The 25,020-nt window shown below is 42.9% G+C and overlaps 1 protein-coding gene across 7 annotated transcripts in view; it reads right to left on the reverse strand.

Moving 5' to 3' along the window:
* The window catches only part of YWHAZ (tyrosine 3-monooxygenase/tryptophan 5-monooxygenase activation protein zeta), a 75,904-nt gene that overhangs the window by 19,984 nt on the left and 30,900 nt on the right, over positions 1–25,020 (reverse strand). For all 7 annotated transcript variants that reach the window (XM_030217374.1, XM_030217366.1, XM_030217407.1 and 4 more), the window contains exons 4-5: positions 10,921–11,084; positions 10,738–10,833 (exon numbers count right to left, since the gene is read on the reverse strand). In XM_030217374.1, coding sequence (XP_030073234.1) covers positions 10,738–10,833; positions 10,921–11,084 — 260 coding nt within the window. The remainder of the gene's footprint in view (positions 1–10,737; positions 10,834–10,920; positions 11,085–25,020) is intronic.

Genomic DNA, 25,020 nt, shown 5'->3' on the forward strand with positions numbered 1-25,020 from the left:
ATCAGCTGGACAAAATCACAATCTCTCTTAGCTCTAGGAAACAGATGCTTTTCTGAGCAGGCCAAAACCCCACAAATGCCAAGGTAACCTGTACTGCCATCCACAACCCCTCTCATGAGCTCCCTACTCTTGGTTGAAAGTGCTCATGTCTAGGGTAACTTGAGTGGAAGGAATTTAGATTTAAACAGCCACCATGACAGGACAATTTCCCTAACATGCTGAATAACCCCAACTTAGATCTTGAGTGTCCTGCAGCAAATGAGATAGTCTCAAATGGAGATGTGTGTGATAACTGCTAACACAAGGTCAACATCCATGCTACCTGACATTTCTGATTTGGACAAACTAATAACGATCCTTTCTCCTGAACAAGAGACTTCATGGAATCATGTCTAGCACAGTTTTATCAAGATATGTCATAACATAAGCATTGCTGTACTGGGACAGACCAAAAGGTACATCAAGCCCAATATACTGTTTCCAACAGTAGCCAATCCAGGTTACAACTACTTGACAAGATCCCAAAAGAGTAAAACAGATTTTATACTGCTTATCCCAGATATAAGCATTGGATTTTCCCCAAGTCCATTTTAATAACAGCTTATGGACTTTTCCTTTAGGAAATTATGCAAACCTTTTTTAAAGCCCTAAGCTGCTTTTACTACATTCTCTGGCAACAAATTACACATTGAGTGAAGAAATATTTTCTGTTTAAATTTATTACTTAGTAGCTTCATTGCGTGCCCCCTACTCCTTGAATTTATAGAAAAAAAAAAAAAAAAAAGAGTAAAACAAGCAATTCACATGTACCCATTCCACACACCTCTATCATATCTTTCCTAATTTCGCGCTATATATATATATATATATATATATATATAATTTTGTTTTGAGAAGCAGAGACCAGAATTGCACACAGTATACAAAGGCATAACATTCTCATTTTTGGAGGGAGCCAAGATCACAGAATGACAACACATTGGGAAGCAGAGTACAGCTTACCTTGCCCATTTTATATTATACATGAGAACCTCACTGATGGGAAAATTAGGTTCTTACCTTGGTAATTTTCTTTCCTTTAGTCACAGCAGATGAATCCATTAACTGATGGGTTGTATCCACCTACCAGCAGGTGGAGATAGAGAACACTGAAAAACCACAGTGACCCTTGGACGGCTAGCCCCAACTGCATTCAGTATTTGAGATTTCCAAAGCAGAGTGAGCCATAAAGGTAGAACATAAAAACTTTCCTCACAGCGAACAAACGCCCCAGAACAGGAGCAATAACCATACAAAGGAGGGATGTTCTCAACCTCCTGTAGTAGGACATCATATAGAAATTCTGAGAACTGGTTTCCAACTTCTCCCAATGAGATATATATCTGCATGAAAGCTCTGAACAAAACACAATGCCAGGGAGGGATCATGGAGTCATCTGCTGTGACTAAAGGAAAGAAAATTACCAAGGTAAGAACCTAATTTTCCCTTCCTTGTCATCAGCAGCAGATGAATCCATTAACTAATGGGATGTACAAAAGCAATCCCTACTTAGGGTGGGAACAGGGCACACCGCGAGCAAGCACTTGTGCAAATCGCGTCCTGCTTCGCTGCAACATCCAGCCTGTAATGCCGGACAAATGAGAGCTGAGAAGCCCAAGTAGCCGCACTACATATCTCTTGAAGGGAGAGTGCCCCCGTTTCAGCCCACGAGGAGGAAATCGCTCTCGTGGAATGCACCTTAAACGCTTCAGGTGGAGACCAGCCTGAAAGCAGATATGCAGAAAAAAATGACTTCCCTTCAGCCAACGGGCTATAGTGGCCTTAAGACGCCGGACACCCGCGTCGAGGACCTGTCAACAATACAAAAAGGTGATCAGAAGTCCTGAAGTCATTTGGCATCTGTAGATACTGCAACAGCGCCCTGCGGACATCCAAAAGATGCAACTGCCCAAAGGAGTCCGGGAAATCTTCCCTAGAAAAGGAAGGAAGAAAAATGGGCTGGTTCAGGTGAAACGCTGAAACCACCGTAGGCAGGTAGGAAGGCACTGTATGTACCGTTACTCTGGACTCCGAGAATTGCAGAAAAGGGTCCCGACAGGACAGCGCCTGCAGCTCAGACACACGTCTAGCCGATGTCATGGCCACCAAAACAGCTGTCTTGAGAGTCACATCCTTCTCCGAAGCTCGCTGAAGTGGCTCGAAAGGCGAACACTGGAGAGCCTTCAACACCAGCCCAAGGTTCCAGGCCGGACAAGGCGACCGCACGGGAGGATGGAGCCTAAGCACCCCTCTGAGAAATCGGGCAATGTCCGGATGAGCAGCAAGGGACAAGCCAGAGACTTTCCCTCGATAGCATGCCAATGCTGTCACTTGAACCCGCAGGGAATTGTAAGCCAGGCCTTTTTGTAAGCTATCCTGCAAAAAGTCCAGCACCAGCGAGACAGAAGCCCGCGTGGGAATGATCACCTTTGAAACACACCACACCTCAAACTTGCGCCAGATCAGAGCATAAGCTGCGGAGGTGGACCGCTTGTGGGCCTGCAAGAGAGTGGAAATGACCTTGTTAGAATAGCCCTTGTCTCTCAATTGTGCCCTCTCAAGAGCCACCGTAAGACCAAATCGGCAGGGATCCTCTATAGACACCGGACCCGGAACCAACAGGTTCGGCACCAGGGGCAAATGAAATGGAGCCTCCATCATCATCTGACAGAGATCCGCATACCACAGATGCCTTGGCCAGTCCGGAGCGATAAGAATCACCAATCCCCGGTGTAGTCGAATCTGAAGTAGGACTCGCCCTATCAAGGGCCAAAGAGGGAACACATACAGGAGGCCCGAGGGCCAGGGTTGAGCCAGAGCATCCAACCCTGCCGAGTGAGGCTCTCTATTTCTGCTGAAAAAGCGAGGCACTTTGGCGTTTGCACTTGATGCCATTAGATCCATTCCGGGTGTCCCCCATTTGGCACAAATCTGAAGAAAAACTTCTGCCAGTTCCCATTCCGCCGGGTCGATTTGATGCCTGCTGAGAAAATCTGCTTGCACGTTGCTCTGACCTGCTACGTGAGCTGCTGACAGAAGCTGCAGGTGGAGCTCGGCCCTGTGGCAAATCTGAGTGGCCTCCGCGGCCAGGGCCCTGCACTGAGTGCTGCCCTGACGATTTATGTAGGCCACCGCTGTCATGTCTGACAGGACCCGGACAGCAAGCCCTTTCAGAGTCTTTTGAAAGGCCATAAGAGCCTGGAATATCGCTCTTAGTTCCAAGCGATTGATGGACAACCCCGCTTCCATGGTTGTCCACTGACCACGAGCATAGCTTCCCAGGCAATGCGCTCCCCAGCCCAAAAGGCTGGAATCTGTTATCACCAGGCACCAAGGAGGAAGCGCAAGCGGCATTCCTTGGCGCAGCATCCTGTCGGAGAGCCACCACTCCATACTGAGCCGGCCGCAGGGAGCCACGTTAGCCTGCGTTGATATTCCTGGGAAATCGGAGACCATTGTTGAAGCAGGGCAATCTGCAGAGGCCTCATATGCGCTCTCGCCCAAGGGACCACCTCCAAGGTGGCCGTCATCAACCCCAGCAGCTGGAGAAAGTCCCAAGCTCGTGGGCGAAGCATCCGCAGGAGCAGACGGACCTGATTCTGAAGCTTGCACCGCCTTTGGTCGGGGAGAAAGACAAGCCCCGAGGCCTTGTCGAACCGGACCCCCAAATACTTGAGAGACAGAGGGGGGTCAGGTGACTTTTGGGTATATTGACCACCCAGCCTACAGCCTGCAACCACTCTGGCTGTGGAAAGACTTTCGGTTGCCGAATCCGCTCTGATAAGCCAGTCGTCGAGATAAGGGTGAACTCTGATGCCCTCTCGCCTGAGACAGACAGCTACAACAACCATTATCTTGGAAAAGGTACGGGGAGCTGTGGCTAGGCCGAAAGGCAAGGCCTGAATCTGGAAATGCTTTCCCAACACTGCAAAGTGGAGGAACCGTTGGTGTGGAGGCCAGATAGGAATGTGCAAATAAGCTTCTTTTAGGTCCAGAGACGTAAGAAACTCTCCTGGCTGTACCGGCACAATTACGGAGCACAGGATTTCCATGCGAAAATGTCGTACTCTGAGAGCCTCATTTACTCTTCGAAAGTCGAGGATCGGCCTGAAAGACCCGCCTTTTCGAGGCACGACAAAATTAATGGAATAGCGGCCGCAGCCGCGTTCGGCGGGAGGCACAGGGATCACCACTCCGAGGTGCAGCAAGACTTGTAAGGTCTCCTCTACCGCCGCCCGTTTTACGGCAGTGCCGCATCGGGACTCCACAAACACGTCTCTCACCGGGGCACCGAATTCCAGTCCGTAACCTTCTCTGATCAGGTCCAGGACCCACTGATCTGAGGTAATCTTGGTCCACTCCTCTAGAAAGAAAAGACTTCCTCCTACTGCAGGAATCGAGGCGTGGACCAGCGTCCCATCATTGTGGAGGACACCCCTGAACTTCTGGCCTTGAACCGGCCCCTGCAGAACGTTTGTCCGAGCGAAAAGAGTTCCTCTGCTGAAAACGGGCATGTTGAGAAAACCCAGCAGAGCGCCCCGGGCGATACCTGTGAGCTTCACGGAAGCGAGGTCTGGAAGAGGAGGGACACACAGAACCCTTGGAAGAAGGCCTCGGCCTATCCTCAGGTTAACTGCTGGGGCTTAGAGTCCCCCAGGTTTTTCACAATCTTCTCCAATTCCTCTCCAAACAGGAGGCCCCGAAAGGGTAACCTCACCAGCCTTTGCTTAGAGGCCATGTCAGCCGCCCAATGCCGCAGCCAAAGAAGGTGGCGGGCAGTAACCGCCACAGACATCTGTTTAGCCGAAGCTCTGACCAGATCATAAAGGGCGTCAGCCAAAAATGACAGGGACAACTCCATCCGCAGGGCCACCGCACCATCCGCGGGCTGCTCCACCGCCTGTTGTAACCAGGAAAGAAATGCCCGGGCTGCATAGGAACTGCAAATAGACGCCCTTAAGGCAAGGCCTGAAATTTCAAAGGACCGCTTCAGCACGGATTACAGCCGCTGGTCCTGCATGTCTTTCAAAGCGACCCCTCCCTCTACTGGGAGAGTGGTCTTTTTGGTCACCCCCGTGACTAACACAGCCACTTTAGGCATCTCCAAAGGGGCCAAGTGCTCCTCACTCAGAGGGTAAAGCTGACCCATAGCCCTGGCCAATTTCAAAGGCCCATTGGGGTCAGACCATTGAGCTGAAATAAGCTCTTGGATGGAGTCATGCACAGGAAAGGCCCGAGTAGGCTTCTTAGTACTCGCCATCCTAAGATTAACAGAAGAAGCATCGCCCTCAGCAGGATCATCAATCGAGAGGGCCTGCAAGGTGTCAGTAATGAGAGCTGGCAGCTTGTCGCGGTGGAAAATCCAAACCACACTGAGATCATCCGAATCCAGTGGCAAACAAGCACCCTCATCTGGATCATCCGTCCATGAGGGCCTGCCAGATCCCTCAGACTCCCCACAGCCTGACCACGGGGGGGGGGGGGGGGGGGGGGGGGGGGGGGGGCACTTTCAGACGGGGAATTTACCCATCTATGTTTAGCGTCCTTCCAACGCTCGGGGGAAGAAAGAACCTCTGTAGCCAGCCCCGGGCCATCATCACCCGGAGGGGATCCAGAATGCAACGCAGAGTCAGACACCTGCGGCAGAGCTCTTTTCAGCATGAAGGCTTTATATTTCAACTGTTTTTATTGATGATTCAACATTATAAACATTTTAACATTGCCAATACTTCTATTATTGAGCATTATAAGTAATACAGCATATTAACTTGTATACAGCAATAAATTCCATCATCAATAGTTTTATGCATCTTCCCCTGGTCTCTTTGCCTACCCTCCCAAACATGCTCATTAACAGCCAAACGTACATTTAAGGAGGGGGTGTTTTGTTAAATATACATCACAGTCATCTTTTATATTCCCCCCTCCTTCTCCCCTTCCTTCTTCTCTCCCCACCCTCTCCCCCCTGCTATTCATTAATAATTAAATTGTGCTTATGAGTTCAGGTAAGTGTACCATTATTCTATAATATTATCAAAGCTTATTGAGTACAAGACTCCGACCTCTCTGCGTTAAGGTATCCAACATAGGCCCCCAAACTTTAAGGAAGCATTTTTTCCCACGACAGGAGCCTTTTGCATTCCTTGCTTCCCATGTCATTAAAAGATGCACCTGATTTCGCCATTGCCAGTAATCTGGGGGTTTATCCGAAGTCCAACATTGCAAAATACATTTTTTGGCTACCAAACATAATTTGCGACTTAACAATATTTCATCTGCCGTAAGGCCACTGAATGCTCTTGGGCAATCCAATATTAATTGCACCGGAGTGCCCACTATAGTACTTGAAATGATTGAATTCATAAATGCCAGTATCTTTTCCCAAAAAAGCTGTATTTTTGTGCATTCCCAAAATGCATGATAGAACGAATTTTCCTCCAGTGTGCATTTCATACAGATTGGTGTGTCAATCCCTCCTACTTTATAGAACTGGCGTTGTGTGAAGTATGCTCTATGTATTATTCTAAATGCACATTCTCTATAGTTTGCTCCATTAATCAGTTTAGGGATGTTCCGTATGTGTGCTGCTATGTCCCAAGTAGATAAATCTACTTTTGTATCTGCTTCCCACCTACGGCGAAGTTGTGACCAATCTCTATCTGACCTCAAAGTCCACAATTGTTTGTGGAGCTGCGAAATTGTGGGGGCTTCTTCTGATATTTCATCATAAAACTGTTTAATTTTCTCCCCCAATTGAAACTTAAGCTCTTCTGCATTAAGTGTTTGTATATAGTGTTTTATCTGACCATACCCAAACACGTCCTCCCAGTGTGCAGCGTCAGTGGGTATTAGTTGACTTAGAGGTTTAATTTTCCCTTCTAAATCTATTATTGTTTTTAGACATGTGTGCCCTCTCCTTGCCCACCTCCGAAACACCTGATTTTCCAATCCTGGCGTAAACAACGGGTTCCCCCTTATGGTCAACCATTCTGTCATATTCGGCTGTCCCCCCAGTTTTGTCCCCAAGTATTTCCATGCCTCTTGTAGAGGAGCCAGTATTATACTACCCTTAAATTTCTTTGGCACCGATTTATTATTGACAGCATGAAGGCTTTATGCATTAAAAGCACAAACTCAGGGGAGGAAAAAAACAAAACAAAAAACACTCACCCTGACTCTCCATCTCCGAATTAGGAGAAACGGATGTTGGAGCTCCTCTGGTAACCTCTAAACCAGGCGTCCACCTGCACTCAGACTCCTTCGCAACCGCGAGGGTCGAGGCATGCGACGCTTCCAAAATGACGCCCGCTGCCAACTCCATCGAGCGAGAAGAATAATCGCTCGTCATGCTCGTACTAGCGCGAGCGTCTAAGGAGCACGTTTTGCACAGTCCCGCTGCTGATCTGCGTTTACCACAACGGGAGCAGCGCTTAACTCCCTCAGCAGTCATCGCCCGACTGGACAGATATATAGCAATAAAATGGCGGCTTCGTGCCAAAAAGTACCTGTTCGGAACGGCATCCGCGGGACCTCCCCGGAGGAGCTGGGCACCACTCTCCTCAGAAGACCGAGTCAACGAGCTCCGGTCAAGCTGCACTGAACCAGAATCTCTGGAAAAAGCCTCAGAAAAGCCACGCAGTAAAAGCGCGCTTTTTTTTTTTTTTTTTTTTTTAAAGCAGTAAGGAAAGTTGGAGGCAGGTAGCGACAGAGGGACTCCGGGAGGACGGGGGAATGGGTAAGGCAGGGAAAGGGCAAACCTATATGCCTTTAAAGTGGGCACCACCAGCCACAACACCCCTGCTCAACTGGCAAAGCACAGGAGCCACCCCAGGCAGAAATAAAGGAGCTGATCAAACTATGTCCACACCTGCTGGGGAGATAGAGAAATACTGAAGGCAGTTGGGGCTAGCCGTCTAAGGGCCACTGTGGTTTTTTCAGTGTTCTCTATTTCCACCTGCTGGTAGGCGGATACAACCCATCAGTTAATGGATTCATCTGCTGCTGATAAGGAAGCCATAGTTTTATGAAATATATATAGAAATCACTTTTAACAAAGGTTACCAAATATGTTTAATACTTTTTATAAGCTATCAAATTTCTGCATGTTTAAGTAAACTTAGAGCAGCTGCGAAGGTCAAAAATTTACATTAGGCGTAGATACTGTTCAAAAATACTATCCCCTAGAAGCCCAGGCCAAATATATTCCGTGTATTAAAAAAGGAGGAAGGAAGACCAAACAGCAGCCAGCATGGTTAAAAAGTGAGGTGAAGAAAGTTATTAGAGCTAAAGAAAATCCTTCAGAAAATGGAAGGATACGACAGAAAATAATTAAAAAAAAAAAAAAACACAACAGCATAATGAATGGCAAGTCAAATGCAAAGCGCTGATAAGGAAGGCAAAGAGGGACTTTGAAAAGACTGCATTGGAGGCAAACACACATAGTAAAATTTTTAGGTATATTAAAAGCAAGAAGCCAGCAAAAGAATTGGTTGGACTGCTAGATGACCAAGGGGTAAAAGGAAGACAAAGCCATAGCTGAGAGATTAAATGAATTCTTTACCTTAGTCTTCACCGAGGAAGATTTGGGAGAGATACCTGTGCCAGAAATGGTATTCAAAGCTGAGTCAAACTGAATGAAATCTCTATAAACCTGCAGGGTGTAATGGCGCAATTTGACAAACTGAAGAGTAGCAAATCGCCTAGACCAGATGGTATTCATCCCAAAGTACTGATAGAATTGAAAAATGAACTTGTGGAACTATTGTTAGTAATATGTATTTTATCTTTAAAATCAAGCATGGTACCGGAAGATTGGAGGGTGGCCAATGTAACGCCAATTTTAAAAAAAAAAAAAAAGGTTCCAGAGGTGATCCAAGAAATTATAGACCGGTGAGCCTGATGCCGGAGCTGGGCAAAATGGTAAAGACTATTATAAAGAACAAAATTACAGAGCATATTCAAAAGCATGGATTGCAAACATGGATTTAGTGAAATGAAATTTTGCCTCACCAATCTACTACATTTTTTTTTAAGGGATGAACAAACGTGGATAAAGGCGAGCCAGTCGATATTGTGTATCTGGATTTTCAAATGGCATTTGACAAAGTACCTCATGAAAGACTCCAGAGGAAATTGGAGAGTCATGGGGTAGGAGGTAGTGTTCTTATTGTGGATTAAAAACTGGTTAAAAAGAGAAAACAGAGTAGGGTTAAATGGTCAGTGTTCTCAATGAAGGGTAGATAGTGGGGTTCTCCAGGGGTCTGTGCTGCTTTTTAACATTTACAAAAGATGTGGAGATGGGAATAACTAGTGAACTAATTAAATTTGCTGACGACACAAAGTTATTCAAAGTTGTTAAATCACAAGAGGATTATGAAAAATTACTACAGGACCTTAGACGACTGGGAAACGGGGCACCTAAATGACAGATGACATTTAATGTGAGCAAGTGCAAAAGTGATGCATGTGGGAAAGAGGAACCCAACCTATAGCTACGTAATGCAAGGTTCTATATTAAGGAGTCACCGACCAGGAAATGGATCTAGGCATCACTGTTGATGATACATTGAAACCTTCTGCTCAGTGTGCAGTGGCAACTAAGTAAATAGAATGTTAGGTATTAGGAAAGGAATAAAAAAAAAAAAAAAAAATGAGGACGTTATAATGCCTTTTTATCGCTCCATGGTGCGACTGCACTGCATCTCAAAAGAGATATAGTAGATTTAGAAAAAAGGTACAGAAAAGGGTGATGAAAATGATAAAATGGATGGGACACCTTCCCCATAAGGAAAGGCTAAAGCAGCTAAGGCTCTTCATCTTGGAGAAGACGGCTGAGGGGAGATGATAGAGGTCTATAAAATAATGGATTGGAACAGGTAGACATGAATCACTTCTTTACTCTTCCAAAAATACTAGGACTAGGAGCACGCAATGAAGCTACAAAGTAGTAAATTTAAAACTTATCGGAGAAAATATTTCTTCACTCAACATGTAATTAAACTTTGCTTTTATTACATTCTCTGGCAATGAATTCCAGTTAGCTTAGTGAGGTTAAAAAAAAAAGGTTTGGATTGCTTCCTAAAAGAAAAGTCTATAAGCTATTATGAAAATGGGACTTGGGGAAAATCCATTGCTTATATCTAGGTTAAGCAGCATAAAATGTATTGTACTGTTTTAGTATCTTGCCAGGTACTTGTAAGTTGTATTGGCCACTGTTGGAAACAGGATGCTGGGCATGATGGACCTTCAGTCTGATCCCGGTATGGCAATACTTATGTAAAACGTGTATGTTAAGAATTTTAATACTATTCTTATGTATAATCATTCAGTTCATCTATACCATATCCACAGACCTGAATTAAGAACAGCATCTCATTTAAACACTGAAACGGAGGTGCTAGCAACAGCTGCAAAGATGATCACTTACTAGGTATATGATAGAGAATTCCATGCTTTGTCAACCTCTCTCTAGGTATTTACATGAAGCCTAATTTTGTACAGGGTGGTAAGACTACTTGACTTAATAAAATCTAAGAATATGTATGGTATGAAAAGTGTACAGCACCTATAAAGCTTACACTGTTTCATTCATTCCTAGTCTATAAGGCTGGAATATTCAGCTCCAACTAAAGATAAAATGACCACCACCAACAGACTCCAGTTTTAGGCAATAAACAAAGACTAAGATGTACTACTTACTGTTAAGTTGTCTCTCAGCAACTGCATTATTAACGTGCTGTCCTTGTATGACTCCTCACTTAATGTATCAAGTTCTGCAATAGCCTCATCAAAAGCCTGAAATAAAAAGCAGTATTACTACCTATTACTTAATCCTCCCCTCTATCCCCCCGAAAATACTAAACAGATCTTACACATACTTACATTCTTTGCAAGATTGCAGGCCTTTTCTGGGCTGTTGAGTATTTCATAATAAAACACTGAGAAGTTCAGGGCCAGACCCAGTCTGATGGGATGTGTTGGCTGCATCTCTTTTTTACTGATGTCAAACGCATCTTGGTATGCATTCTGAGACTGCTCCACTATAGCTATAATTTAAAAAGATGTGATTAAATTTAGTTTTGCATTATGGTTATGAGCAATAGGTTTTCAAGAAAAGGATATCCCAAGAGTTGTATAGAGGCTGAAAAGCAAGAAATATACCAAGGAGTGAACTTTTAAAAGTACAACAAAAGAAGAATGCACCTGACAAATTATATGTACTCTAAGATCCTACATAATAATTTGCACCTCAGTCTGGATGCCTGGGTTCGTAACAGTTCCCATTGGTCCGTCCTGGGGATGACATCACAGGGCGGACCAATGGGAAGTGAGAGGGGAGGGAAGCCAGCACCAGCCACCAGAGGTGAGTACAGAATCGGGCCCCTGAGTTCCATGACACCCTACCTACCTCCCTCCCTCCACTTCCGTCCGAGTTCCACGGCCTCCCTCTCCTCCAAGTTCCACCGCCCCGAGTTCCATGCCCCCCTACTTCAACTGCCGTCCGAGTTCCACCGCCCCGCGCCTCCCTCCCCATCTCTCTGTGGCCTCCGAGTGCAAGCAGGACGTGTGCGGCAGCCCCTCCCCTTCGTAAGTGCCGGCTGTTCTTTAAAACTTTTTACCTTGTGGTCCGCCGGCAACAGTGGAGCAGGCATGGCATGGCGCTTCAGACTGCCTTCGCTTCTGTTTCAGCTCTGCCTCTGGTCCCGCCCTTCTGCAAACAGGAAATGAGGGCGTGACCAGAGGCAGAGCTGAAACAGAAGCAAAGGCAGTCTGAAGCACCATGCCATGCCCGCTCCACTGTTGCCGGCGGACCACGAGGTAAAACGTTTTACAGAACAGCTGGCACTTACGAATCGGAGGGCAGCCGCACACGTTCTGCTTCCAATGGGAGGCCACAGAGAGGGAGGGAGGCGCGGGGTTGTGGAACTCGGACGACAGTGGGTGCATGGAACTCGGAGGGCAGGGGACGAGGGGGGGGGGGTCCTACAACTCAGACAGACATGCGGGGGCGTGGACCTCCCAGGGAGGGGGTGTTCCGGGGGGAGAGCGGTCAACGCAGGTCGACCTGAGAGAGAGATGCATGGAACTCCCAGGGGAGGGAGTGGCCAACGCAGGTCTAGCTGCCGCCACTGACAGAGGGAGGGAGGCGCAGGGGTGTAGAACTCCTAAGACAGGGTTGCATGCAACGCAGGTCAGACTGCCAGAGAGAGAGCGCGCGAGGGCCTGGAACTCTGAAGGAGCGGGGGGAGAGACCGAGGAAAACCTTGCTAGCGCCAGTTTCATGTGTGTCCGAAACGGTCTTTTTTTTTTTTTTTTTTTTTTTTACTAGTATTCTCATATTGCACATAAGATACAACGCATTATTAGAAGAAATTGGAATATTTTAGAAGGCCATGAGTGTTACAGGAACAAAAATTTGGTAGCTGCATACTCCAGGGATAAGAATTTAAGAGAATTGTACTATCTGCCTTTCCTAATTTGATTGAAGATCCTTTCCGTGGATTTTTTTTTGGCCACAAAAGATGTGGCAAATATAGCATTTGTCCTCATTCTATTGAGACTACTACTTTTATTCATCCAAAGTCCAATAAAGTTCCACCCTGAAACATTCATCTGACTGCAATACAGCAAGAGTTGCAGACTCATATTGGAGACAAAACACAATATTAAGACATGCATAATTGAGCACAGAAGCTGCATTAGCAGATATGTCATATCTGTACCACTTGCGGTACATTGGAACACACTGAATCATACCACTCCTGACTTGAAATTCTTTGTTTATAAAGTACTTAACCCATGGAGAGATGGGGACATAAATGCCTTTTACAAAATAAGCAAAGGACCATCTTTTTATGCAGACTTTGGAACCACTGGGCTTGAACTCAGATTGATCTAAGGTTCTTTTTGTAATTTTTTTGAAGTTAACATTGGTTTTCCCTTATTCTGTATACATGGTCTTCACCCACATTTTTTTTAGTCTACATTTTGTAGACATCTGTCTCTTTATTGTATTTTAGCTGAAGTGCCTCTACATATTTTACATTCTTTGTATTATATTTTTTTAACTAGCTTTTGATGTAACAGTTTTTAGGTTATTTTATTTTTTAACAGATTTTTAGTTTTAACCCGTTATTCCTATTACTTACTTAGTGACACGATCACAAGGAACCCAGTGTTGAATATGCATTATCGGCTCAATATGTAAGTTTGGTACTTAATATGCATTTTTTGACATGCACTTCCTTTCAGTGCTAGATGATGGCAGTGTATGTTTTTAAACTACAGCTGTTCTTTCTGCACTCAGGTAAATGGACCATTCTATTGTTTCTTTAGCTTGCCTTTAAAATGTTTTAGTAGTTGCTTGTTTCATACGAGTACCATTTATTTTATGAGCCTCCAGTTTTAAGCGTGATCCTCTGAGGACGCCGTCCTTGGTGCTTTAAAAAAAAAAAAAAAAAAAAATTATATATATATATATATGCTATTTTGCTATAACCTTTAAACTTTAGTTCAATGTGGAGAAATTTGGAATGGCAAGCCTGTCAAATCCCAATTGTCCACCACAAGAGCAACTCCATGTCGAGTGACGACATCCTCTAGGTTCCCCGTGATCACATTTCCCTTGTGCGCACACACATTTTGTCCACCAGATCTTCCTTTCTTCACTCTATCCCAACTGATCCTCCTTTAACATTCTCTTTCAGATCATTCCACCCCTCCATGTGCACCATTACCTCCCTCAGTGCACCATACACCATGTCCTCACCCCCATTCTTCATTTCCTTAACCCATCTCCACCATCTGTTCCACAAATCCCTGAAATCTTACTCCCAAATTCCTCTCCATCTCACTTCTACAGTTCTTTCCCTCACCATATAGATCCCCTACCCCATCTCAATTAGCTCACCTCTCCTTCTACAAGTCCCCTCACCCTGTTTTCCCCACCTCCAGCTGATCTCCCTCTTCCACATGCACCCTTATCCTCTGTTGTCCCCAGTTCTTCTCCCATCTCCTCCAGATTATTTTCCCTTCCATACAAGCTCCTCTTCCTCTCACGTTTTTTTTTTAATTAGCCTCTCCCCCAGCTTCTTTTCTCAAATTCAGTCTCAGCTGGCACTACAGTTGTTGGACGCACAGCTCTTCCTGATTAAAATTCAGTTGCTACTGAGGCCTTACTACACTGTACAGAATTTATAGCCTGCTATCAACATGGTCCTCAAAATTCTGCACTGTTCTTAGTCTCAAAAAAAAAAAAAAAAAAAAAAAAAAGTGAATAGCACAGGACTTCCAGCACCACACTGATTGCACACTAAAGCAGTGAAATGCAGTAGTGGCAGAGTTTTAGCCAGGGCTCCACCTCGCCTCAAAGCAAAATTCTGCATAACTGTACACACTGCATAATTTGTGCAGAATTCCCCCAGAAGGATGTCATTAAGGAGACTAGGTTAATACTTTTTTTTTTTTTTGGGGGGGGGGGGGGGGGGAAGACTGTGAATAATTAGTGATTTGTATGCTTGAAAGTATGTAATTAAAAAAAATTTAAAAAATGAAAATGTTCATTTAAAAGCAGCTGTATTGTGAGCTATGTGCCGTGGTATCTTACAATTAAGCAAAAAAAAAAGATATAGGGTTTGTGCCAAAAGACACACAAGAGAACTGGACCTGAATATGTATACCCTAGAGAAAAGGAGAGTTGGGTGATGAGAGACACATTTAAATATTTGAAAAGTATTACTATGCAAGACAAACTTCTTCCAGAGAAGGGTAAGTGGTAGAACTAAAGAGCATTAATTGATGCTGGGGGTGTGGGGTAAGTGTTCACAGAGAGGGTTGGTAGATGCCTGGATGCCCTCTCACAAAATTCCTATATGGAAATAGAATGGAATCAAAACACCTCAGCCATGCTTTAAGGGGAAATCCCAGTAATTGGGAAAAAAGACTATTATATAGGGCAGGCTTCTAACATCTATGTCCCAGTTATGGCTGGTTAGATCTACTTGAGTAGGCTTTGACAGCAACTTAGTTGAAAATTAAGCTAGTGCTGGGCAGACTTCTATGGTCTGAAAATGGCAAGGATAGCTCAAGATCAAAAATGCATATGTTATATCATATACTAGGAGTTTATCTTGTTGGGCAGACTAGACAGACCACGCATGTTTTTATCTGCCATCATCTACTATGTTACTATTTATGTTATCCAAGAGAAGAAAATGAAAATGAAAGGAAAATGGTTCCAACACGTAAAATTCACTGTCACTAAATTAAAAAGAGTTTTAAACCAGGACTTGTCAGAATGTCGAAATTCTATGAATAATTTTTTACAAATTAGTTCAACTATAGCTCACAGAAAATTGAAATATGAAAATGATATTACAGAGTGTTATGACCCGGTAGTAGTGAGCCCCTGTGCCCCGACTGAGCATGGCAGAGATGAAGTGACGCCGCACTCAGTCAGGCAGCCAGACAACCCCTAGCTTCAAGTGGGAAGCGACCACCGTTCACCAAGAGTTGAGCTCCCAGCTGCAGGTGGCCACCAGGACTTCTGGAACCGGCGAGGTTGCACAGCCGCTGACCAGGCTGACGGGCAAGCAGACACAGTCCAATAGCCAAGTAATCTGTAGGGCAAAGAATAGTCAACCAGTCCAAGGTCTAGGCAGGCAGCAAACTATCGTGGTCAGGAAAACAAGCCGAGGTCTGGTACGCAGGAATACAGGAACTGAGGAAAGCCGGTGAACAGAACTCCGGCAAGAACCTCTGAGACAATTGAGGCCGAAGCAACGGACTGAAGGCAGGGCCTTAAGTAGTGGAGGAATTAGGCTCAAGCATGTGCAGCTGATTCAAGATGGCTGCCCCCCCCATCAGCAGAGAGGTGCCTTCGTCCAAATATGGGCTTCCTTCCTGACCTCGTTACTCCAAGATGGCTTTCCAGGACCTGATCTATCCAAGATGGCTGCGGCCATTGATCAAACCCAGACGACGGTTGCCAGAAATAGGAAACAGAAACAGACCCTCCTTCCTTCAGCTAACCAACACCAAGATGGCCAGCTATCTTCGCCGGGCCACGACTCGCCGGCGAATCGGCCGCACAGTTGATCATGTTGTAATCCACAAATCTCAACGGGAATATTCAAGTGGGCTACCAATGCAACTACTGCCTAGAAATACACAGTCTGTGAGCCAATTGGAAAGTGTGTTTGCCTATGACAGCCCCCATCCTATTTGGGTCAAAAGAAAAAGCTTGATGGACTTTCTACAAGCTTTAATCCAAACAGACCAAAGCTCTCTGGCAGTCCAGCATGCAGTGCACCATCACCTTTATGGGTATGCAGTTTAAAAAAAAAAAAAGAGGGGGAGGGAGATGAGGACTATTGGCTGGTTAAATGGAAGTCCGACAACTTTAGGAAGCAACTGATAGGTGTGCAAAAATTTTTTTTAAGACTTACTATATGGCAGATCAGTTACTGCAGTCTAGACCTCCAATTCTGCTTGCTGAGTTAACCACCAACAAAACAAGACCCTGCGGATCAGATACTTCAAGTGACAGGTATTTAGTAGATCAAAAGGAGCTTTTATCAGCTGGGTCAGACCACCACCAAGGTCCCATGACCCCTGCAAAAGGCTAGATAGAAATTCCATAAGTAAAAAGCCCTGCATAAAAGGAAACTAAAGGCTGGTTTCTCTGTCATTCCAGGGCAGTATCATCATAATGTATATTTAGTGCTTGCTGTTTGAATACATTTTATGTAAGTTTAGAAGCTATTTTATGTAGACAAGGTATATTTCATTTAATATAAAAACACACACAAATGTACAGAGAATTTAATAATCTTAATTTAACCAAAAGTAAAATATATCTTTTAAACTTCTTCATCCTTCCATCTGAATCATTTAGCATATCTGATGTCTTATTAGATGGAACACCATCAAATTACATCTCTCGATTTGTCTCAAAAGACCTTAATTATTTGTTTTGCCAGCTATCGGACTTTGTTTATATCCTCTCTAACCAGTTGTGGCACGCAATTAACATTCCACTCTGGTTAGTAGGTTTTGTTTTCATTTATATCCCACATTATCCCAAACAAGTTTGAGTTCAATGTGGCTTACAATAAACAGTATAGGATACATAACATAGAATAATGCGCAAGAAAGTAATTTGTTGTAAGAATCCAATTTCACAATACAATATTATAAAACATACTGGGATAGCTATAGATTTAACATTTAGAAAATCTATTATGAATGAATAATTGTACATGAAGCAAAGAAAAAGTTAATGGTAACTAGAGTAATAACCAATTCAGGTAATGACTGTGAGATATGGTCATTCTTTGTGAGGGTTTGTTTGAATAGGAATGATTTGAGGATTTTGTGGAATCTAGCATATTCCTGTATATTTCTTGTTTTGGGTAGTAAAGAATTCCACCATTTGGTTCCTAGGTTAGTGAAGGCTGCAGAGTGGACAGTTTTGCAGATCACTTTTTGCAATTTGGGAGGTGTAGTCTGAGATAGTTTCTTGCCTCATATTTAGTGTTTCTTTGAGATAAGTTTATTAATGTACCATATAGTCTGGAGCTGTGCTATTTAGTATTTGAAAGAAAAAGGTACATAATTTGAAGGTGATTCTCGCTTTGATGGGAAGCCAGTGTAATTTGATTAATAAAGGGGAAGCACTTTCATAACAAGAGATTTTATATATGAACCTGGCTGCAGTGTTTTGAGCTGTTTGGAGTTTTTTCAACAGGTACTCCTTACAGCCAGCATATATGGCATTACAATAATCGAATTGGGATGTTAATGATTGTACCAATAGTCTGAATGTTTCTGATGAGAAATAGGGTCTGATCCTTTTTAGTTTCCAAAAAGACCTGAAAGATTTTGTGATTACTGAAGAAACTTGAGTATCAGATGTTAAATGTTTGTCTAATTATACCTAGAATTTTCAGATTACTGTCAATGAGGAATTAAGTGTTGTCAACTGTGAAACTGTTGTAGTTGTTCTGGTCAAATAGGTTGGTAATGACCATTAAATTTAGTTTTTTCGTTATTTAGCTTTAATTTGGATTCGGAGGCTCTGGGTTTCCATCAAATTTAAGCCAAGCTTTGCCTTTTGTAAGATGTCTTTAATGTTCTTTTTGAAGATTATGTATATGGTATGATCAGCAGCATACACAAATGTTTTAAATCCTGCTGTTTCTAGTCTGTTGCCTAGTGGTGACATCACATTAAACAGAATGGGCGATAAAGGAGAACCCTGAAGGACGCCACAGTCAGGTGACCAAGGAGAAGATAAGGTTCCTTTCATTTTCACTTTGTAAGATCTTGATTTCAGGAATCCTTGAAACCACTTGTGGACTGTGCCACATATACCAAAGTTGTCTAGTATGTTTAGTAGGATATTATGATCTACTACATCGAATGTGCTAGACATATTGAACTGCATTATTAAGAACTTAGACCCTATCCTAATTTCTTTTCTGAGATTTGATACTAGGGTAGTAAGGACAGTCTCGGTGCTATAGCATGGTCTGAAACCTGATTGCGATTTGCGTAGTAAGAAGAAATGTGAAAGGTAGTCCATAGTTTGTGCTACTACTATTCCTTCCATCACCTTTATCATCAAAGGAATGGGGACTACTGGTCTGTAGTTTGTTACATCAGTTATAGTGATTGAATTGTTTTTTGGTATTGGTGTTAGGATAATAGAACCTTTATTATCAGGGAAATTGCCATGGAATAGTAGGAAGGAGATATACTGCTGAAGCAGATTGATGAATATATTAGAAGTTTCCTTCATAAGATAACTAGGACAAGGATCTAGTATGCATTGTGAGTTTGAATATTTTAGGAGGTAATGTTTTACTGTGTCATGGGTTGGTAGTTGGATGGAAGGACTGTCCTTAGCTCCTTTTTAGCACACTAATCCTGATCTCAAAGATTTCTTACAGGGACTCAGTCTGAGTGATGAAATACTAGGGATGGTCTACAATCTGTGTCCCCAAATTGTTTAGTGCTGGGACCCCAGGAACTTAACTTTCTGCACACTGTGAAGTGACCACACGGAGACAGGCTTCAGAGATCTAGAAGTAATGGAAGTGTTCATGGCCACAGATGGAGCAACAAGGCAGAACCAAACTCCAGAGGAAGCAATTCCATCCAAAGACCCGACACGGCCTGTGCCTTGGCAAATGCCTACGTCAGAGGCCCACCAGAGAAAGACCACAGCTCTATCCATCTTCCTGTGGACAAACCTCACTCCTCAACAACAAATGGAGATACTCTAGTAGTTCCTGGTCTCATAGCCCTTTGAAACGAGGTCCTAGGAAATCTTTGCCCCTCCCTGCCCTGGATCAATCACTAACTATCTAATGTAATCTAATTTGACAGTTTTAACCCGCTTATTCTCTATAAAATGTCCAAAGCAGCTTACAAGCTTTAAAACTACCTTTAGTATATTACAGACACTTATTAAAATCTATATTTAATCATCTGAATTCACATATTTCTCAAAAAAAAAAAAAAAAAATTTCAAGCTCTTCCAAAGTAACGCATAAGAAGGTGAATTCTTTAATCTAGATGGTACATTGTTCCAAACTTGAGCAGCTTAGTATGAAAGAGTTCTCCAAAACTTTTAAAAATCTAATTCACTTAAACAAGGGACTAATTAAATCCATCTGATGTAAAGATCAGTTAGAAATTAGTCTAGATAAGCAAGAGACCGAATGAGTGACCTGCAATGATCTTAAATCATACCAAATCTTAAAAATACAAGATTTAAAAATTATACGTCTGCAGCAGAAGCCAAGCAGTTCCCCTAATAATGGAAACACATGATCAAACTTACTCATTGTAAAAATCATACAAGCTGCTGTATTCTGTAACAGTTGTAAATGATTCTTCAGTTTCACTGTAACTCCATTTGTTGTCAAGGAGTGAAGTCTGTCCACAGAAAGACAAACAGAGCTGCGATCCCTCTCCGATACACCACAGATGCAGACACCTGCCGAAACCCGGACCGCACCAGGTCTTCGAACAAAACCGCTTCCTCTGGAATTTGGCTCCACCCCATTGCTCCATCTATGGCCCTAAACACCTCCATGACTTCACTATTCATTGTGTTGCCGCCCCTCTGATCTGCTTGTTTTAAATGATCCAGAAACTTTGGTGCTCATTTTCAAAGCACACAGACTTACAAAATTCCATAACATATGCAACTTTGTATGTCTATGTTTTGAAAATGAGCCTCGTTATTGGTTAATTAAGCAGCTATTATAAAGATCTGTACACCCTCTAACTGGTGGTAAACATATTAATACTGTTGGGTATAAAGCACAAATATTGTGCTGTTTTAATGAATATATTTCTGCCAACGTATCATGTTATTCCTATTATAAGTATTCAATTTGCCTACCTCAAAGTTTCTCATTAATTGTATTTATATTTTATCATTTTACTATTATAGTGTTAACAAAATTGTAAGTTTCATGTTTTACTATTATAGTGTTAACAAAATTGTAAGTTTTATGTTAAATTGTACTTGCTATACCTCACCTTGGGTCAATCTTCATAAACACAGTTAATACATTCCAATACATACAATAAATAAATAAATAGGTGATGCTTTTCCACTAAGCTGGCTTTCAGGAGCAATGCTCCCTTTACAGGTCGGTGCAGAACTACTTAGGCAGTGAGAAGACCCGATAGGTCAGGTGCTGCCCTCCATAAACCTTAGGCATCACACCTCAGCTAAGCAGAAGCAACCCCTAAGCTCCCTCCCCCAGGTCATTTATGGACCCACATTCCTGTCACCCTTCCCCATCTTTTTCCTTTCTTTGGTTTTCACCTGGTTAGGATGCTTTTCTATCACTCCTCCAGAACTAAAACACCCCAACACTAGGGGTGGAATTTTCTTGAGAAAAAAAAAAAAAGTTAAGTACTAGCACATTCCTGGAGTGGAGGAAACGAGGTCATGGGAAATCTTTGCCCCTCCCTGCCCTGGATCAATCACTAACTGTATCTAATGTAATCTAATTTGACAGTTCTAACCCGCTTATTCCCTATAAAGGTCCAAAGCAGCTTACAAACTTTTTATATACTTTTTATTCCTTGCATTTGATTAGTTTTTTTTTTTTAAACCATAATGTAAATGTTTGCACTTGGTTTAGCAGAGTGTGTATTTTACATAGAAACAGAAAAAGTGTAGGCCGATAAATACCATATGGCTTATACAGTCTGCTTATCCATGACATCTACTCATCACTCCTTTAGAGATTCTATGTACTTGTCCCAAGCTCTCTTTAATTCAGATACTGACTCTCCACCACTTCCATGAATTCACCACCCTTTCCATGAAGAAGTCCTCAGGTTACTTCCAAGTATCCCCTTTCATCTTCATCCCATGCCCCCTCGTTGCAGAGCTTCCTTTCAATTGAAAGACTCACCTGTGCATTTATGTCACAGATATTTAAATGTCTACTAAATCTCTTCTCTCTTGCCTTTCTCTCGAAGTATACATATTGAGATCTTAAGTATGCCCCCACACGCTTTATGATGAAGAACAATGACCATTCTAGTAGCTGCCCTCTGGAGAGACTCCATCCTGTTTATATCTTTTTGAAGGTGCAGTCTCCAGAATTGTACACAATATTCTAAATGAGGTTTCCGTCTTATACAGGGGCATTACCACCACCTTTGTCCTACTGGCCATTCCTCTCCCTATGCATCTAAGTATCCTTCTAGCTTTCGAAGTCACTTTTTTTTAACCCGTTTAGCCACCTTATGATCATTACATACGATCACACCCAAGTCCCATTCCTCTTTCGTGTACATACATTCTTCACCCCCTAACCTGTACCATTCCCTCAGGTTTTTGCAGCCCAAATGTATGACACTGCATTTGTTTTTTGTTAGCATTAAATCTAAGCTGCAAAATTCCAGACCATTCCTCTAGCTTTGCTAAGTCCTTCCACATGTCATCCACACCATCAGTGGTGTCTACCAAGCTGCAAATTTTGGTACCATTCACAAAGAGGCAAATCTTACCAGACAACCTCTTCCATCAGTGTCTCACGATCTAAAGCCTTATTTCCCATACTTTCAGCATTAATATATACTGCTTTTCAGACACTGCCCCATTTCTCCATTTGTGTAGAGATATTTAATGGTTCACTTACCTGAGGGCTTGTACTTACCCTGCCTCAATCATTCTAGCTTAAAGCCCTCTTCAGTAGGTTAGCCAGTCTGCTGTTGAAAACACTCCTTCCCTTCTTTAATAGATGACTCCATCTCTCCTCAGCAACCTTTGGAAAAACATCCCATGGTCTAGGAAGCCAAAATGCTCTTGAAACCATCCGCACAGCCACATTTGTCTCCCAGACAACAGCTTCTCTGCCAAGGCCTTTACTGCCAACAGATTGACGAGACCCCCTCCTGTGTACCCTCAACAGGGAGGATCAATGAGACCCCCATGTACCTGTCTGCTTCACCCCCTTCTCCCAGAGCCATGAAGTCACTTTTGATACGTTTGAGGAGTAACTAGGAGTAAAATTTGTGCCAATATGGATAACAGTCATTAGGGCTTGAGGAGTCAGCAAGATCTAACATCTTGAATTCTGGCACCTGGCAGACAGCACACTTCTTGGGACATCATGTCCAGTCTGCAGATGGATGCCTCTGTACCCCTCAGAGAATTGTCAACTACCACTACCTTTCACCTCTTAGTGGTCACTGATCCACCAACTTGAATTTTGAGCTCCCATTCCTCCTCTCTGGAATGCTCACCTCCTCCACTTCCAGGGCTGCATATTGGTTCTTCGGTTCAAGGGCAGGTGGAGTCATGGTATCAATCATGCAAGGTCTCGTGATCCAAGTCCAGTTGTCCTCTCAGCACAGCATTGTGTTTACTAATAATGATTTATATGGTTGCTTCTGTTTGCATATTCGTGTATTATAAATATATTTTAAAATCATGATTGTCTAAAAACAAAAACAAAAAAAAAAAGCAAAAACAATTACACCTAACATTCATCCGCATACCCTTGATGCAGCCCATAGTTTGGCAAACATGGCCATGTGTCTTGATTTTAATTAGGATGACTCTAACTGTTTGTGCTTGTTCAAACACATTTGTTTAATAATGACCTGCTCCCTTTTTCTTGACATTGTAAGGGGCCATCTGTCTGCAAAAATGTTTTTAAAAAGTTGGCCAGCCAGAATAGACACAAGAACTTAGGCTTTGTTCTCATGGAAGCAGTCAAAACCCCATCCTGGTTTTGGTTGCAATGTAGGTTGGGATTTTCTTAGTCTTCTACTGTCTGGAACAAGATTTAGAACCCTTTCAAAACTGGGATGAACAAATCGGAGGGTGGGGGAGAGTCGAGGATGCCTATGCAAGAATAGGACCTTCATTGCCCTGTGCTTTGATATCTCCTGGAGGAGGTAGCTGCGTCAGAAGTGGGCCTGGAGAGAGTTTTGATTCATCACTACTTCCCATTACCTGTGGGGTCCCACAGGGCTCAATCCTTTTGCCCCTACTTCAATATACATCTCAGTCCCTTGGGTGCCCTATTGACTCCCGTAACACAAACATTCATCTACACAGATGACATTCTGCTAATGTTCCATTGTTCACAAATCCACATAGATCTCACTCCCTTACAAGTCTGTCTTGACTTAAACACAGACTTGTGATAACAGACCAGACACCCGTTTTGTTGGGGTTAAGAACAGTAGTTGCTTACTTTGGTCCCCTTCAAATCTCCCAATTCTAACAGTCAATTTTTTCTGTTATTTGGGAGTCATCTTTTCAACCCCAAATTTCACATCTGATCAAATTGGTTCTCTCACTTTGCACAGACTGCACCACATATGTCTTCTCAATTTTGATTCATTCCATATACTCATGGTGTACCATCTCAAAGGGACTACTGTAACTTGATCTATGCAGGAAACAGTGCAAACACCTTCAAACACTGCTATTAGACTCCTTTGCTATGCCTGTAGATTTGATCAACTTACACATTTGTTTACCCATTTACATTGGTTACCAGTACACTACTGTATCCCTTTCAAAATTCTCTGCTTAACTTCCATCATATCTGGCAACCATTACTATACTCTACACTCCTTTCCAGGCACTTGGACGTCTACTGCCTGCTCCTCCCCAATCTCAGACAAGCTCATTATAAATATATTAGAATGTTACTTTTTATTTTTTGGCTGCAAAATAATGGAACATCTCTCCTTCATTACATCCGATCAGAGCAATCATTTCCAAAATTCAAAACTGCTATGAAAACCCATTCTTTTCAGTTTGGCTTTCAGGAATGTAGAAGTGCTGTCAGCAACCAGGGTCTGAAACCGGGGATTCATGTGGAGTGTAACACTTATTTTATCTTATTTTTATTTTTTGTTTCTTCTACCTGTCTGATTTTATCCTTCCTTTTAACTCCCATAGCATTCTTTTCTAATTATTTAAAATAATCTTTAAGCTGCCTTGATCCAAAAATCAGATTAGGAAGTATATCAAGTTTATAACATACAAACTATGCTGCTTGACAGTAGCAGCTTCCTGAGCCTCAACTCTGAAGAGATTCTCTCTCTGACATTTGTTACATTTTCCCACCTATTTGCAGGTTCAATGTGGCTTGCATAGTACCGTAAAGGTGTTTGCCAATTCAGTTGATAACGAGTACAAGGTTATGTTGTGGTCAAATGAGGTAGGTGTGAATCAGGCGTCATGGGGTCGAAGGGAATGAAGATTGTAAATTGATCAGTACAATCATTGGATAAGCTGTGTTGCTGGGTGTGGGGATTTACGTTGAATCAGTGGGATAGCCTTTTTGAAGAGGTGAGTTTTTAGTGATTTCCTGAAGTTTGGGTGGTCATGAATTGTTTTCACAGCTTCTGGGAGTCCATTCCATAGTTGTGCGCTTATGTAGAAGCTAGATGTGTAGGTTGTTTTGTATTTTAGTACTTTGT

This window comes from Microcaecilia unicolor, chromosome 1, assembly GCF_901765095.1.
Source record: "Microcaecilia unicolor chromosome 1, aMicUni1.1, whole genome shotgun sequence".
NCBI lineage: Eukaryota > Metazoa > Chordata > Amphibia > Gymnophiona > Siphonopidae > Microcaecilia > Microcaecilia unicolor.